The sequence below is a fragment of the Drosophila bipectinata genome, chromosome 2L (assembly GCF_030179905.1).
Source record: "Drosophila bipectinata strain 14024-0381.07 chromosome 2L, DbipHiC1v2, whole genome shotgun sequence".
NCBI classification, from domain to species: Eukaryota; Metazoa; Arthropoda; class Insecta; order Diptera; family Drosophilidae; genus Drosophila; species Drosophila bipectinata.
Window position 1 is genome coordinate 6,870,826 of NC_091736.1, and position 12,556 is coordinate 6,883,381.

Consider the following 12,556-nt stretch of genomic DNA (forward strand, 5'->3'; position numbering starts at 1 on the left):
TTTTCGTTCAATTGACGACGATCGTTAAAAGTATCTCCAAATAATTATGCTCTCTTTTCGGCTCTCATTTTACACTGGAAATAAAAGTGGGTAGTAGTGATTTATCCCTACTATTTTAATAAATTTAATTTAATAATTTAAACTAAATGAGATACATTTTAATCCTTAAGTGGCTGCCAGTGTGTATGTGTGTGTGTGTGTATCTCCCACTGAGATTTGAGATTGGAATGCGTGATAGTGGCAGAGAGCAACAGAGCCGGAGAGCGGGTTCAGGCCAGGTTGGAATGGCTGCAAAAAATTTGGCTACGTTAAAGAAAACAAAACACAACAACAAAAACAAAAAACTAAAACAGAAAAAAAATAAATAAAATAAAACACTCGCACACAGTTATAGTTACATCTACAGCCCCTATCTCTCAAATAAAAAATAAATAAACCCAAAAGAAAAGAAAAACATTCGCCAGGCACACAAATCCAACAGATACAACAACAACAACAACAACAGCGCCACGAAAAATGTAAATAGCAATAAAAGAAAAACAAACTTCAAAGGAGAATCCCAGTAGCTGACTGCTGTGTCAGGGTGTGAGTGTCTTTCCCATATGTGTCTGTGTGTGTGTCTGTGTGTGTGGAATTCCAATGGCTTATCTCGGGAGAAGATGAAGGCGAATGGAGTGGGTAAGAGTGGGGGGGTGGGGGAGTCACTGGAATGTGGAAACCTTCAAGAAACCTTCAGAATTTAAGGAGTCTGATATTTGAAAGGATTCAAAGGATATATCTCCCTTAAGAGGTTATCTAGGGAGTATTATTTTAAACAAAAGTCATAAAACCAAAGATAGTTATTAGTTATCATAGTTATTATTTTAATTTTTATAAAAAATATACATAGTAATAGAGTAATAGAGTTTAAGGATCAAGGATCAAGAAAGTATTTTATTAAATATTACAAAGTATTATAATTTGATAAGATAAGATCCTGTAGGATTTGGTTTCCAATTCCCAAAGGACATCAAACACCTTAAAGATCTAAAAAAATAAACTTAAATTTTATATAAATCCAAAAAAAAAGTAAAATCTAGTAAAGGATCTAAGGTTTTTTTTTCTACAATCTTAAAATAAACTCCCTGGAAATTATCCAAAAGATAAAGTTAAGAAATGTGAAAGGGTTAGGGGGCTGATGGCGGCTTGGGGAGGGGCAGAAGGAGAAGAACCCCAGGGGCAGACTGCTGGCCATTTGTATGAGCTGTTCTGCCACCGCCTCTGCCTCTGCCTCTGCCTCTGCTTCTGCCGCTGCCTCTGCCTCTGCCGCGACCGGCGTCCTCTGCTGCTACGATATCGTCACTTGGGCGCATTCCTCAGCATAATATGAGCTTGATTTGCTGGATTCTTCTTGCCTCGCTCACTCTCCCCAAGCCACGCTTGAAATTATTTTTTTTTTTTCGTGGGTTTTGTTTTCCTTGTTTCTCTCCTTCTTCTCCTTGGGCACCCCAAGCCCTCTCTTTCTCCCCCTCCCCAACACTGCCATCGCCTAGAAGCTGCTGCTGCTACAAATATGCGGCATACACACGCCCCACCTCGGCCATGGGGGAAGGGGGTGGTGGCAACGCGAATGGGGAATAGCCAGGAGAGTCTTCAACAAAAGTCGGAGAGTCGAGAACCCAGCACCGAGAATCGAGAATCAAGAGAGGTCGTCTTGGCCATGGTCATAACTTGTTGGGAGTGTGGAGGGGAGGAGAGACCCCAGAGGAGAGAGCTGGGGTGGGGGAAGACAAGGAGAAGGCGGTGGAGAAGCAGGTGATAGATGGACAAAGGGAAGCGAGGAGGCAGGTCCAACAGGAGAGGCGGGGTAGCGATGGGAACTCTCTGCCATGGCCTTTGATTTTTTTAAGTGTATTTTCTTAAGTTTCGAGATCTAATTAATAGTAGTTATTATTAAAATTAAAAATATTGTTAATTTTATTTTTTAAATAATTTAAGCTCATATTTTTTATAAATGTTCACTCCCTAATAAAATAAAGACACTGTGGAAGGATATATGGAAAATATAACTATGATATGGGTATAGAATTCTTCTAAATGATTTAAAATATCACCTTATTTTAAACATATAATTTTTAATATTTTTTTTAAATTTAAACAACAGTGTTTTGGACCCTAAGTTTCTACCCTAAGTAGACTCTATATTACACCATTATTATCCAATAATCTCCACTATTATCTGATTTAGAGTGTCAATATCTTCGACTTCTTAGATTAAAGGCTTTTCATTTTTTGTTTTTTTTTTTATTTTTTTTATTTTTATATAGTATATTTTTGTTCTTGGTGTTCGTTATTCTTGCGTCTTTGGTCGATCGCTGGTTCTCTAAGACCGGTTGTTGTTGCTGGTGTTTCTGTAAGCTGCCTTTTGGGCGCTACGTTCTTGGCCAACGCTGGTATGCACACGCACACACACTGCCGCACAGATATATCTGTATCTGTATCTGTGAGATAGGTTTGGAGCCTGGTCGAGGCCGAAGTTTCGACCGCGTACCACAAAAGAGCATAAACAAAAATACAAAAAATAAAAAAGAATCAAGAAGAATTTTTTATGCAATTCCTTGAAGTCGATTTCAGTCTCCAGTCTCCGGGTCCAGAAACTCTTTTGCGGAATTGGCGCGCAATTCTGGAGGTTTTTTTCTTCAATTTTTTTTTTAAGCAAAGTGATCTTGCCTTCAGGAGCAGCTGCCATTGATCCTCTTTCTATTCAAAATTCCTAAGGTTTTTTTTTAAAGGTTTTTATTGTTTATTTTTTTTTTGTTTTTGGCCAAAGCCAAAAGTCGTTGGTGATGATGATATGGCGAGTAGGCCTGGGGAATATATATTGAATAAGTCGGCATATGACGCGGGTCCCCAGTTTCTGTTGTTGTTGTTGTTGTTGTTGGTTGGGGGGCTATTGCTATTGTTGGGGTGTTTTTTTCGTTACGCTTCATTGCTGTCGATCGGACGTCGATATCGCTGATTGTCGCATACTTTCTACCCTTTTCACTAATTGGGGAATTCCAACTATTTCAAACTATTTAAATGTTAAAACTCTGGGCTCGTTAGTTATTCCCTATTCTAATCGTTTATATAATTAATTGAAGTATTCTATGTAGCTTTAAAGAAGTATTTAAATTTATTTACTAATTCTATTTTAAGACTAGAATTAATTGAATTATTTGTAGTTGCCTGATATTTTTGATAAGACAGACCTGGTAATTATTATTATTTTACTAAGATTAGTATATTTGCAATTTCCAGGAAATACTTGCAAGCTTTTAGCTTTATCTTAAGTCCCTAATATAACCATTTCCCGGGAAAGAACCTTATCGATTCAATCCACTGATCAAGAGTATAGGAACCTTCGGTTGAGTCGTCAATAAAGTTTCCGTTTCAATTCGTTTGCTCGATTCGATTCGCTTTGTTTTTTGTTCTTTTTTTTTTTTTATTATGGCCAAAAATATTTGTGCTGGCCACGATAATGTTAATGGAGTAGCCCCCCCGCAGCCCTCTGCGTTGGCCGCCCCCTTTTCTCCGCTCCGAGTCGTGTTCTGCCCATCATCATTCCTTCTGTCGAGGTATTTTTATTACTTTTGTTACACTAACTTACTTCCTATTCGGATCGTTGGCATTTAAGCTTCACTTTTGTTGTTTTTATTTTTTTTATTGTCTCTGAATGTAAATAAAAAAACAGAGAGGGGGAGTAGTAGAATGTGATGGGCGGGGGTGGGTCACCTGAATGGGCGTCATTCTACAGTTGATTGGCTTTGCTCGGACCGAGAGTTCGAATACTTCAACTCTGACCTTTGACTGGCAGGGTATAGAGTTGGTTTTTTATGGAGAATGTGGAATGTTAAGCACTAAAAAAAAATGTAGATATTTTTGTTATAAACTTAGAAGTAAGAAATGTTAGATTCTAGCTTGTTTTAAATCTTTAATTTTATATACCCACATATACCCTTTTAATTAATCAGTTATTTTATTTATTACCTTTTTTTCTTGCTGTGTATTATGGGTCCCCAAGTTATAGTCAGATCCAATCGAATCTCATAGCAGAGTCTAATCTGCCTACCCTACTTTCACTCCATTTCCAGTCTGCATCGAGACTCTGTGGCATCTCATTCGATTCGATTCAATTTATTCGAACCGAACTCGGGTCTCTCTTTCTCCTTCTCCAACTCTCTGTCTATCTCTCTCTTAGTTTTAGATGGGTTTTAGTGGTAAAGGGGGCGGGGGATAGGGGAGTTGGACTAAACTGCAATGAAATTTCAGGCTGCCAATCGATTTTGCGGCTGCTGTAGCTTGGGATTTGCCTTTTTTGGGCCTTGGAATGTTGCATGTTGCTGCTGTGTTGCTGTTGCTGTTGTTGCTGCTGTTCCTTGCTAAGCCCCCGAGCAACATCAACAGCAGTAGCAGCAACAATGTGTTCTAAATAAATTCCAGTGAAATGAAATTCAGGGACCCAAAGAGGAGAAGGGAGCCAAAGAGGAGACGCAGATGTATGTATCTTTCAGATACAAATTCTGTACGCTGCGCACAACGTGATTGCAATCTTTAGCATCGTCATCATCATCATCATCATCATCAGCAGCAACAACAACCGCCGAGGCAGCAACATTTAAACAAAATTTAATGTTTTTTTTAAAGGAAATACTTGATGTTTTTATTTAAATGTTATAAAAAATAAAGATTTTACAAATCAGATTTGGGAATAATACTCTTTTTAATAGTTACTGTTCTAAAATGGTAACTATTTTATGTATCCCTGACTGGATACCCTGTAAATACCAACTGGCAGCAAGAAGAAGCGCAACACGAGGCACGAGATTCGAGGTTGCAAGGCCCCCAAGGCCCCAAAAAAAAAGGAAGACGCAGCAGAGGACGCCAACGTCAGCGTCGCGCGTGCGCAACTCGAACGGATGTTACACGGCCAGAAATTAGGATAAATCTGAGCAATAAAAAATTTTAATTAAAAGACAAATAACATTATGAAAGCTATTAGTTATAGATTAATACCATATAATACCATATTCCTATTAATTAGATTAATTTTTTGTCAGTGCATTTATTTTGCCTGTTATGTTGAGTTACCTGTTTTGGTCTTTCTGCTGCCTTTCTTCCTTTGGTGGAGATTTCTTCTCTCGGCTTGTGGAGTCAGGAAGTGGGGCGAGACCGGGGAATGTATGGCCGCAAAAAATCGAAAAAATCAACCAAGGTCTGTACAGTAGCAGCTCGGTTTGGCTGCTCTTTTTTTTATGCTTTTAATGAGCTTTTATATGGGCTGCAGGATCGATTTTAAAAAAGGTATTCCGGGCGAGGAGCGAAGGACGGCAGCCCGGCAGCCCGGCATCCCGAAGCAACCAAGCAAATGCATCTCCATGTCAGCATCCAAAGAAGACGATGATGATGCTTTTTGCTTTTGCGGTCTACCCACAACAACAATACTAGGCGGCTACACCCCCTTCTCCCAGGATTCTAAAGCCATCAATGGATTGTTGGGCAAAAGTATTTGGTTCCCATGGGTTAAGATTGCAAACTGTGAAGGGCGGGAGGGGTAATGATTATTATGGTAACACAGTTTTGGGCAAAAATAGAAACAACCACAGGGAAAAAAACACTTGTCAAAACAAAAGCCCGAGGGATATGAGAGCCAAAAGACAGTATAGAGTTACTGACACAACAAATATGGTTTTCAGATAATTATTTAATATTTTAAGATGCGGTATTTATAGAATTTTATTTTAAAAGGAATATTTAAAGACAAAAATATATAATACCTACCTTGCTTTCTAAAAATATCTGCAAATGGAATTTCTTTTTAATTTGTAACCACATTTCGCTGAATTCCCTAGCCGAAGAATTTTTGTAAGGCACTTTCAGATCCAGATCTTAAAAGGGGTCTAGAAGAAGGGGTGCTGGGGTATCTGGAGTATCTGGAGCCCCGGCGAAATACCTTTCCCGTCGCGACAGCTCACGGCTCAATCTGCAGCTGTCAGGTGTGGCCGGCTAATTGAGAGTCGCGTTACGAGATCATCTTGACACTTTGGATTTGGTTGGGGGCAACTGCCTGCCAACCAGCAACCGGCAACCAGCAACATGGCAACATGGCAACAAGTTGAAAGCCACCACCTGCCGCCGGACGAGGCAAATCCGCTGGTGATTAACTAATCACAAGGAAAAGTGACTGTTAAAGGGGAAGGGGACATGTCTGTGATAAAAAAAAAAAAAATTACTAAAAGCCGTCAAGTACTCGCAAATGCTGACGCATTCTGGCCCAAAGGCTGATAAGAAGCAACAAAGCGAATTCAATGCCAAAAAAAGAAAACGAAACTCTCCTCGAAACGGAAACGAGCAAATACAAGATACAAGATAAAGATACAGCTAGATGTGTAGATACAGATATTCACATTCTGATGAAAATATAGTAAAGTTTGTAGGATATATTTGGTATCTATTTATCCTTAAAAACTACCAACTTTTAATCCATTTTGTTAATTATTTAAAATATCAACAAAACATACAATAACTTGGCCTTACCGTGTGCTAATGCCATTTTATGACTTCAATTTGCATTTTTTTTCAAATGTTGTTTTCAATAAGCATATCTATAATTCATGGAATTAATGGTTTTTCCGACTGTGTGAACTGTAAGTTGTATAATTTGGTGTTTTTTTGGCACAACTGGAATTCGACTGAAAGAGGCCTCTCTCGAGTGTTATTCAAATTTCGATTAGCATCTTGGCCCCCGGACCGTGGACCTGTAGACCGTAGACCGTGGGAGCTGTAATCCCCGGCTAAATAGAACTGTGGCCTCAGCCCCCCAGTCCTCCACCTTCCCCTCTGGTGCTCCACTCACTTCTAGGCTGATAAATATTTGGCTTTTGCATGCCAGCCCGATGAGTTCAACGACGTAGATCTTGTTGTTGCGGCCGCTCATTTAATTTTCAAACATTTATCAACAAATATTTGGCGCTTATCATTTGTTCAAGTCAAACAACAGAGAGCCAGTGGGGGGGTGGACCCGACCTGGGGACACTCCCAACCAGAAGCTGCAAGATGATCATCTGCAACCACTGCTTTAGTGGGTAAAGGTGTAGGAGGAGGAGTAGAAGCCGCCGCATCAGCAGATTCGCTGACCCAAACACCTGACAAATGGCCAAATATGCAAATGTAGACTCCCCGAGTTGGATTTTTGCACAACATTTGCCAAAGCTGAGTCTGCTAATTAAAAAAAAATAAAAGGTTTCCAGTCTGGGGTCTCTAAGGTATTTTGCAACACGCCCACATGAATCATGAATTAGTTTCTAGACAGAAAACGAGAGTCATTCTTTAAGTACCTGCCCCTCGAGTGCCAGCAATTCCTCACTCGACACTCAAATTTGATTAACATGCCCAAAAATCAACAAATGCTGAATTATTGTATTAGCTCCAACCCTAAAAAATTCCATATCACTCCTGACCAAATAAACATAAGAATTCGTATTTTTATGAGGGTTTTTAAATCATTTTTTTATGCCAAATAACAAGAATTATAGCTTATAGTGCACATCCATGTACTGAAGATTGGTAAGGACCTCCTCAGCCTCTGGCATTACATCCTTGGCGGCATTCAGATACGACTTGGCCCCCAAAATATCTCCATTTTGGGCCGCCAGTACCGCCAGATTGTTCAGAGCAGCTCCATTCTGGGCATCCGAAGTGAGGCAGAGCTGCAGGCATCTTTTGGCCAAGTTAAAGTCCCCAGAGGTCTTGAAGGGAAAATCATTTTTAATATATATTATTTAATATAAAAAAGGAGAACTCTTACCACCGCCACAAAGCTGAGATTATACCAGACATCTGCCCTTTGTTCTGGCTGGGAGGCCGTGGCGAGGGCCCTCTGGAAACAGGGTAGCACCAAGTCGATCTGTCCGCCGTACAAACAGCACAGGGCTATGTTGCAGTAGAGCTCCGGAGAATGGGCACCCAGTGACAGGATACGGCGGTAGTACATGAGAGCCATCTCGGGATTGTTGTCGTAGAAGTATCCCACGGCAATGCTGGCCAAGGACTCTATGTTTATCGGCTGCAGCTTGGCCACCAACCTATAGAGCTGCAGTCCCTCCTCCTGCTGCTCCATGGCCTGGTGGATCCTGGCCTGTTCTAGGCGATAGATGACGTCGAAGGGTCGCTGATCTGCCGCCTCGCTAATCAGAACCAAAGCCCTTTCCGGCTGCTTCAATCTTTGGTACAACCTGGAGAGGAGCAAATAAGTGTCCGGATGCGGAAAGCTGGCCAGGGATTGCTGGAGAAACGGTTCCGCCTTGCGGGGATAGTGAAGTGCCAGAAGGCATCGCCCCGTTTGCTGGGGCCACCACCACGATGCAGAGTTCTTGGACTGCCTTTGGACTTCCAGGACGGCCTGGCACAGCGAGTAGGCCTTCTGAACGTCCGCCTCGTGGTAGAAGAGAAACTGGAACAGCGCCTTGACCAGGGTCTCCCTTTCGGCGTAGATTGTTGGATTCAGCCGGGATGCCTGGTACAACTTGGCCGTAGCATCGCCCACATTGAAGGCCGCCGCGGAAATGGCTCTCACCCGGGATGCAGTGCCGCAACGGGAGGCAGGACGTGCGCCTCCCAGCGATGATCCCGGTCGGCTGAGACTGGTGCCTGGGCGAGCCACCGCCGCTGATCCTGGCCTGGAGCTGTTTAGTCTGCCATCACTGGAATGGGCCACTCCGGATCCCCGACTGCGCTGCTGCCTCTGCTGGCTGGTGAGGGGGCGGGGCTGAAAGGCGGTCTTAATGCTGCTGCCAGGACGAGCAGCGGTGGCAATGCGCTCGAACTCCACTTCCTCAATGGCTTGAAACAAAAAGAAAGAAATATAAATCTGTATAAAATATATGTTTCTGTTTTTAACCTTAATTAAAACAAAAAATAAAAAAAAAGATTGGAATACCACAAAAATTTAATTACTACTCCTGGAGGCCATCAACTCACCTTCATCCCCGTTCTCGTCCACCTCCAAGTCGTCCAGGTAGACTCGCTGGGTTAGGGCTCGCATCTTTAATTGCCACACGCCCTCCATCAGCCAAGTGGGCATCATGATGGATGCTCCCGAATCCGCTCCAGCTCCAGCACCACCACCGGCTCCCGATCCTGCTCCAGCTCCAATTCGTGGCCTGGGGCCAATGCGTTGCAAATTGCTACCGAATCTGCTGCGGTTTTCGTGCTCCGCCTGCTGCTGTTGCTGATGGAGCTTCTGCTTCTGGTTCTGCTCCTTTGCCTTTTCCTCCTCCTCCTCGTGGCTGTGCTCCCCCTCTTTGGTGGCAAACAGTTGGACATGGCCATCGTGACCGGCCTGCAGGAGGGCGTTGCACAATTCGGCACATCTCTCGTAGGAACGGCGCCGGTACAGGGACACCGCCCTGAAGTAGTCCAGCTCCAATGTCGCCAGCGTTGTCATCCTTGGACCATTCAAAATTTAATCTTTATTGAAAAATATTATTAATTATTATTTTGCATACTTTAACTTAAAATATAAACATAAATATTTGATGTAACATGCATTTTTTGTGGTTACTTTTTTTCCCCAAGTGCTTTCTGTATCTGTGTCCAATTCAAGTGTCTGAATTCCTTGGCTTGGTTCCTTTTTTTTTTGGGTTCTTGTGCTGCTGCGATGGAATTTTAAAACCGGATGCGTGTCATTCCTCTGCCACATGCCCCTGCCCCGTGCCACCCTCGAAAATGCAGAGGCCATCAGGAATGTGGCTGCTGCTTCCTGCGGTTCTTCTCCTTTTGGCTCACCTTTCTTCGGTTTTTTTTTTTTTTTGGTTTCTTCGGTTCCCAGTGCCCAGTATCCCGTACCCAGTTCCCAATTCACAATTCCCAGCTCCCAGTCGCCAGTCACCAGCCACCAGTTCCCAGTTGGCATCTTGTCTTAGTTCTTGGCTCGTCTGCATGCCATCTAATTTTTCTATGCCCATAATTTGTACCTCGCCCTCGCCTACCTCTTCTCCTTGGGACTTAATTTGTGGATTCCTGCGGCAGCGGCACTTTTCTGTCTCGACAACTCGCTGGCAGGTATATTGGAAACCATATGGAAAGGTATGAAAGGGTCTTCGTCTTCCGGTTCGAGGCCTCGATTGCCATGGAGACCGAGCCGGCCCAAACATTAATTGGCTTGTGTATTGCGCCTGTCCGGGAGGGAGTCACCCTGTCGGCCACCCTGTTCGGTTACCTGGAATTCTAAATCTAATTTGAGTTCTAATCATTCATTTTTAATAGTCGTGTGGGTAATATAAGTACCATAACTATCGAGTCAATACAATCTCCCCGGAAGTAACCGAAAATTACAAAGAATACCTTAGCCATGGGAAAAAGTAACTTAAAGAAAAGATAATCCTACACGAATTAGTTAGCGTTTTCTTTAATTATATTAAGTTAGTTAGAAAATAAATTCTACATTTAAATTAATTGCTTTAATTGCTTTAAACCATTTTAAAAAGTCTAAAAAGAAACTCTACAAAGAAATCACAAAAACATAAGCCCCTCCTAAAACTTTAAAAAATTTTCAACTTTAATATCTTTTACAGTGATAAAACCATTTTATTTCAATATTTACTTTAAAATGTATAAACATTTCTTGAAAATAACCATTTATGGCCTTTGAAGCCAATCATAAATAGGATCCAATCCTACTTTGGTCACGGCACTGGCCTCCACAATGGTCACCTGTTGGCGAATCTGCTTCTGCAACTTGGACATCTGCAGCATCAACAGGGCCTCGTTTCTCATCTGACGGTAGGAGTAGTCCATCTTGGCCAGGACCAGCAGGATCTTAACCTTTTGTAACCAAGGCTCGGTGAGTATCGAATAAAATAAAACTCCCGCAGCGGAAATCTGGCAGAGATTGGATGTGTCCACAACGTAAATTAATTTCTTTACATCCTCAAAATACTGTCGCCACAAGGGAGCCATGCTGCCTCCAATTTCCAGGATTTGAATGGATTTTGGCAAGTTTTTGCCTCCATGGGGTATATTGGCGCCCAGTGCGGATCCATCTGCTGGTGGGGGCTTGGGTTTGTCGCTATTGGGGGACTTGGTGGGAAAGTGGATGCGATAAATTCCTGTTCCGATGGTGGGCATGGAGTAACTGGTCTCATCAATAGAATCCGGATCTTGTAGAGCTTTCAGAAGATGAGTTTTTCCGGCTCTTTTAGGGCCCAAACAAATGCAAGAAGTCATTTCCCAATTAAAGTGATTAAATTATTGATAAAATAAGAGTTTCCTTGGAAACAAGAATTTCACATTTTGACTGAGGGAAATGTATATTTTGGTTATTTTTAAAACCTGAAAGAATAATTATTTAAAAGAATAAGATTTACACATTTTAACGTTTTTTAAACACAGTTATATAACAGCTAGAATAACTATTTAATTTATAGAATAATGTAGAATAATTAATAGAAAATGTATTTTCAATATCCAGTCAAGCACTTAATAAAATTAATTATTTCATAAAAACTTTTTATATATAGAATTATATAAAGGAAATAATAGAAAATAGATTCCAAAATATTTTAAAAATTCAAATTTTGGCCATTTCCAACCCTAAAGTTCTAGCGCCATCTAGGGGTTGTGAGCTTGGCCCAACTATCGAACTATCGATATTTTTACGGCCCTATGGTCACATTCATTGCTGTCTCATGCTGTAAACAAATTGGACTCCCTTTTAAATTTAAAAATTTCATACAAAATATGACACCAAAAGAGCCCCGAGACATTGGATTCAACAGACAATTCGCTGTAGAAGTGAACGGAGTTCCTACGGAAATAGTTTTCCATGGCTTTGCCAACAAATGGTTTTTGGTAATCACTCAGCTGGGAAAGATACCCGGCATCTTTAACGTTTCCTTCGATGTAAGAAAGGACGAACGCATCCTTCCGCTTCTCCATGGACCCGTGACCAACCCCGAGCTCCACGTGTCGGTGGGTATAACTATGACCTGCTGCCTTGGCTTGGACACGGACGAGGTTCGCAGCGCTATCCAATTCCTGGTTAACCAGACTGGTCTCAACAAGTGCCCCACGGAATTTGTCATTGGACTCGGTCTCAAGACAATTGATGGACCCAATCTGCGCTCCCTGGCCAAAGTTCTCGACGAAATGGTGTTTTAGTGTAAATGACTTGTTAGAGCGGCTACAGTTAGCCTGGTTGGTCTACGCAATTATCCTGGGCTGGCTTATCTGGGAACTGCTGCTATCTGAAAAATCAGGGAAATAAGAAGATGCAATCGATGTATATATGTTGCTCTAAGAGTGTTGAATAAAGAAAAAGAATCTTAAGACGTTTAAATTCTGTATTTTCAAAATATTTGAATATTTATTGATGCTGATTTAAAGATAGTTTTGGGTTGGAACAGGTAAAGGTATTCCTCTCGAGGATCGGATACAAATTGGCAAAGATATAGCCATCGAGGTGGGTCATATTGGCCTGCCATACATTCTTCCCATTTTTGAAGGGGATCCTCTAGAAAAATTGACAAAAAAGTGAAAA

At 41.7% G+C, this 12,556-nt stretch overlaps 3 protein-coding genes across 3 annotated transcripts; 1 reads left to right on the top strand and 2 right to left on the bottom strand.

Moving 5' to 3' along the window:
* Positions 1–7,547: 7,547 nt before the first annotated feature.
* On the bottom strand, positions 7,548–10,094 carry BBS8 (tetratricopeptide repeat protein 8). The gene is made up of 4 exons (XM_017231382.3): positions 10,008–10,094; positions 8,998–9,486; positions 7,826–8,859; positions 7,548–7,766 (listed from the first exon to the last, which is right to left on the bottom strand). Exons 2-4 carry the CDS (start codon positions 9,461–9,463, stop codon positions 7,548–7,550), a joined length of 1,719 nt encoding a protein of 572 aa, XP_017086871.2. The 5' UTR covers positions 9,464–9,486; positions 10,008–10,094.
* Positions 10,095–10,656: 562 nt separating this feature from the next.
* On the bottom strand, positions 10,657–11,264 carry LOC108118619 (ADP-ribosylation factor-like protein 16). Its single transcript, XM_017231383.3, has one exon. It carries the CDS (start codon positions 11,242–11,244, stop codon positions 10,657–10,659), a length of 588 nt encoding a protein of 195 aa, XP_017086872.1. The 5' UTR covers positions 11,245–11,264.
* A 419-nt stretch (positions 11,265–11,683) lies between these two features.
* LOC108118617 (uncharacterized) lies at positions 11,684–12,355 on the top strand. The gene has a single exon (XM_017231381.3). The coding sequence runs from the start codon at positions 11,758–11,760 to the stop codon at positions 12,175–12,177; it is 420 nt and encodes a 139-aa protein (XP_017086870.1). The 5' UTR covers positions 11,684–11,757; the 3' UTR covers positions 12,178–12,355.
* Positions 12,356–12,556: the final 201 nt, after the last annotated feature.

Coding starts and splice junctions, on each gene's coding strand:
- LOC108118619 (XM_017231383.3), bottom strand. CDS start 11,244: ATGACTTCTTGCATTTGTTTGGGCCCTAAAAGAGCCGGAAAAACTCAT.
- LOC108118617 (XM_017231381.3), top strand. CDS start 11,758: ATGACACCAAAAGAGCCCCGAGACATTGGATTCAACAGACAATTCGCT.
- BBS8 (XM_017231382.3), bottom strand. CDS start 9,463: ATGACAACGCTGGCGACATTGGAGCTGGACTACTTCAGGGCGGTGTCC. Junction 8,860..8,997: donor GGACGAGAACGGGGATGAAG/GTGAGTTGATGG, acceptor TTTTGTTTCAAG/CCATTGAGGAAGTGGAGTTC. Junction 7,767..7,825: donor ATCTCAGCTTTGTGGCGGTG/GTAAGAGTTCTC, acceptor TTTCCCTTCAAG/ACCTCTGGGGACTTTAACTT.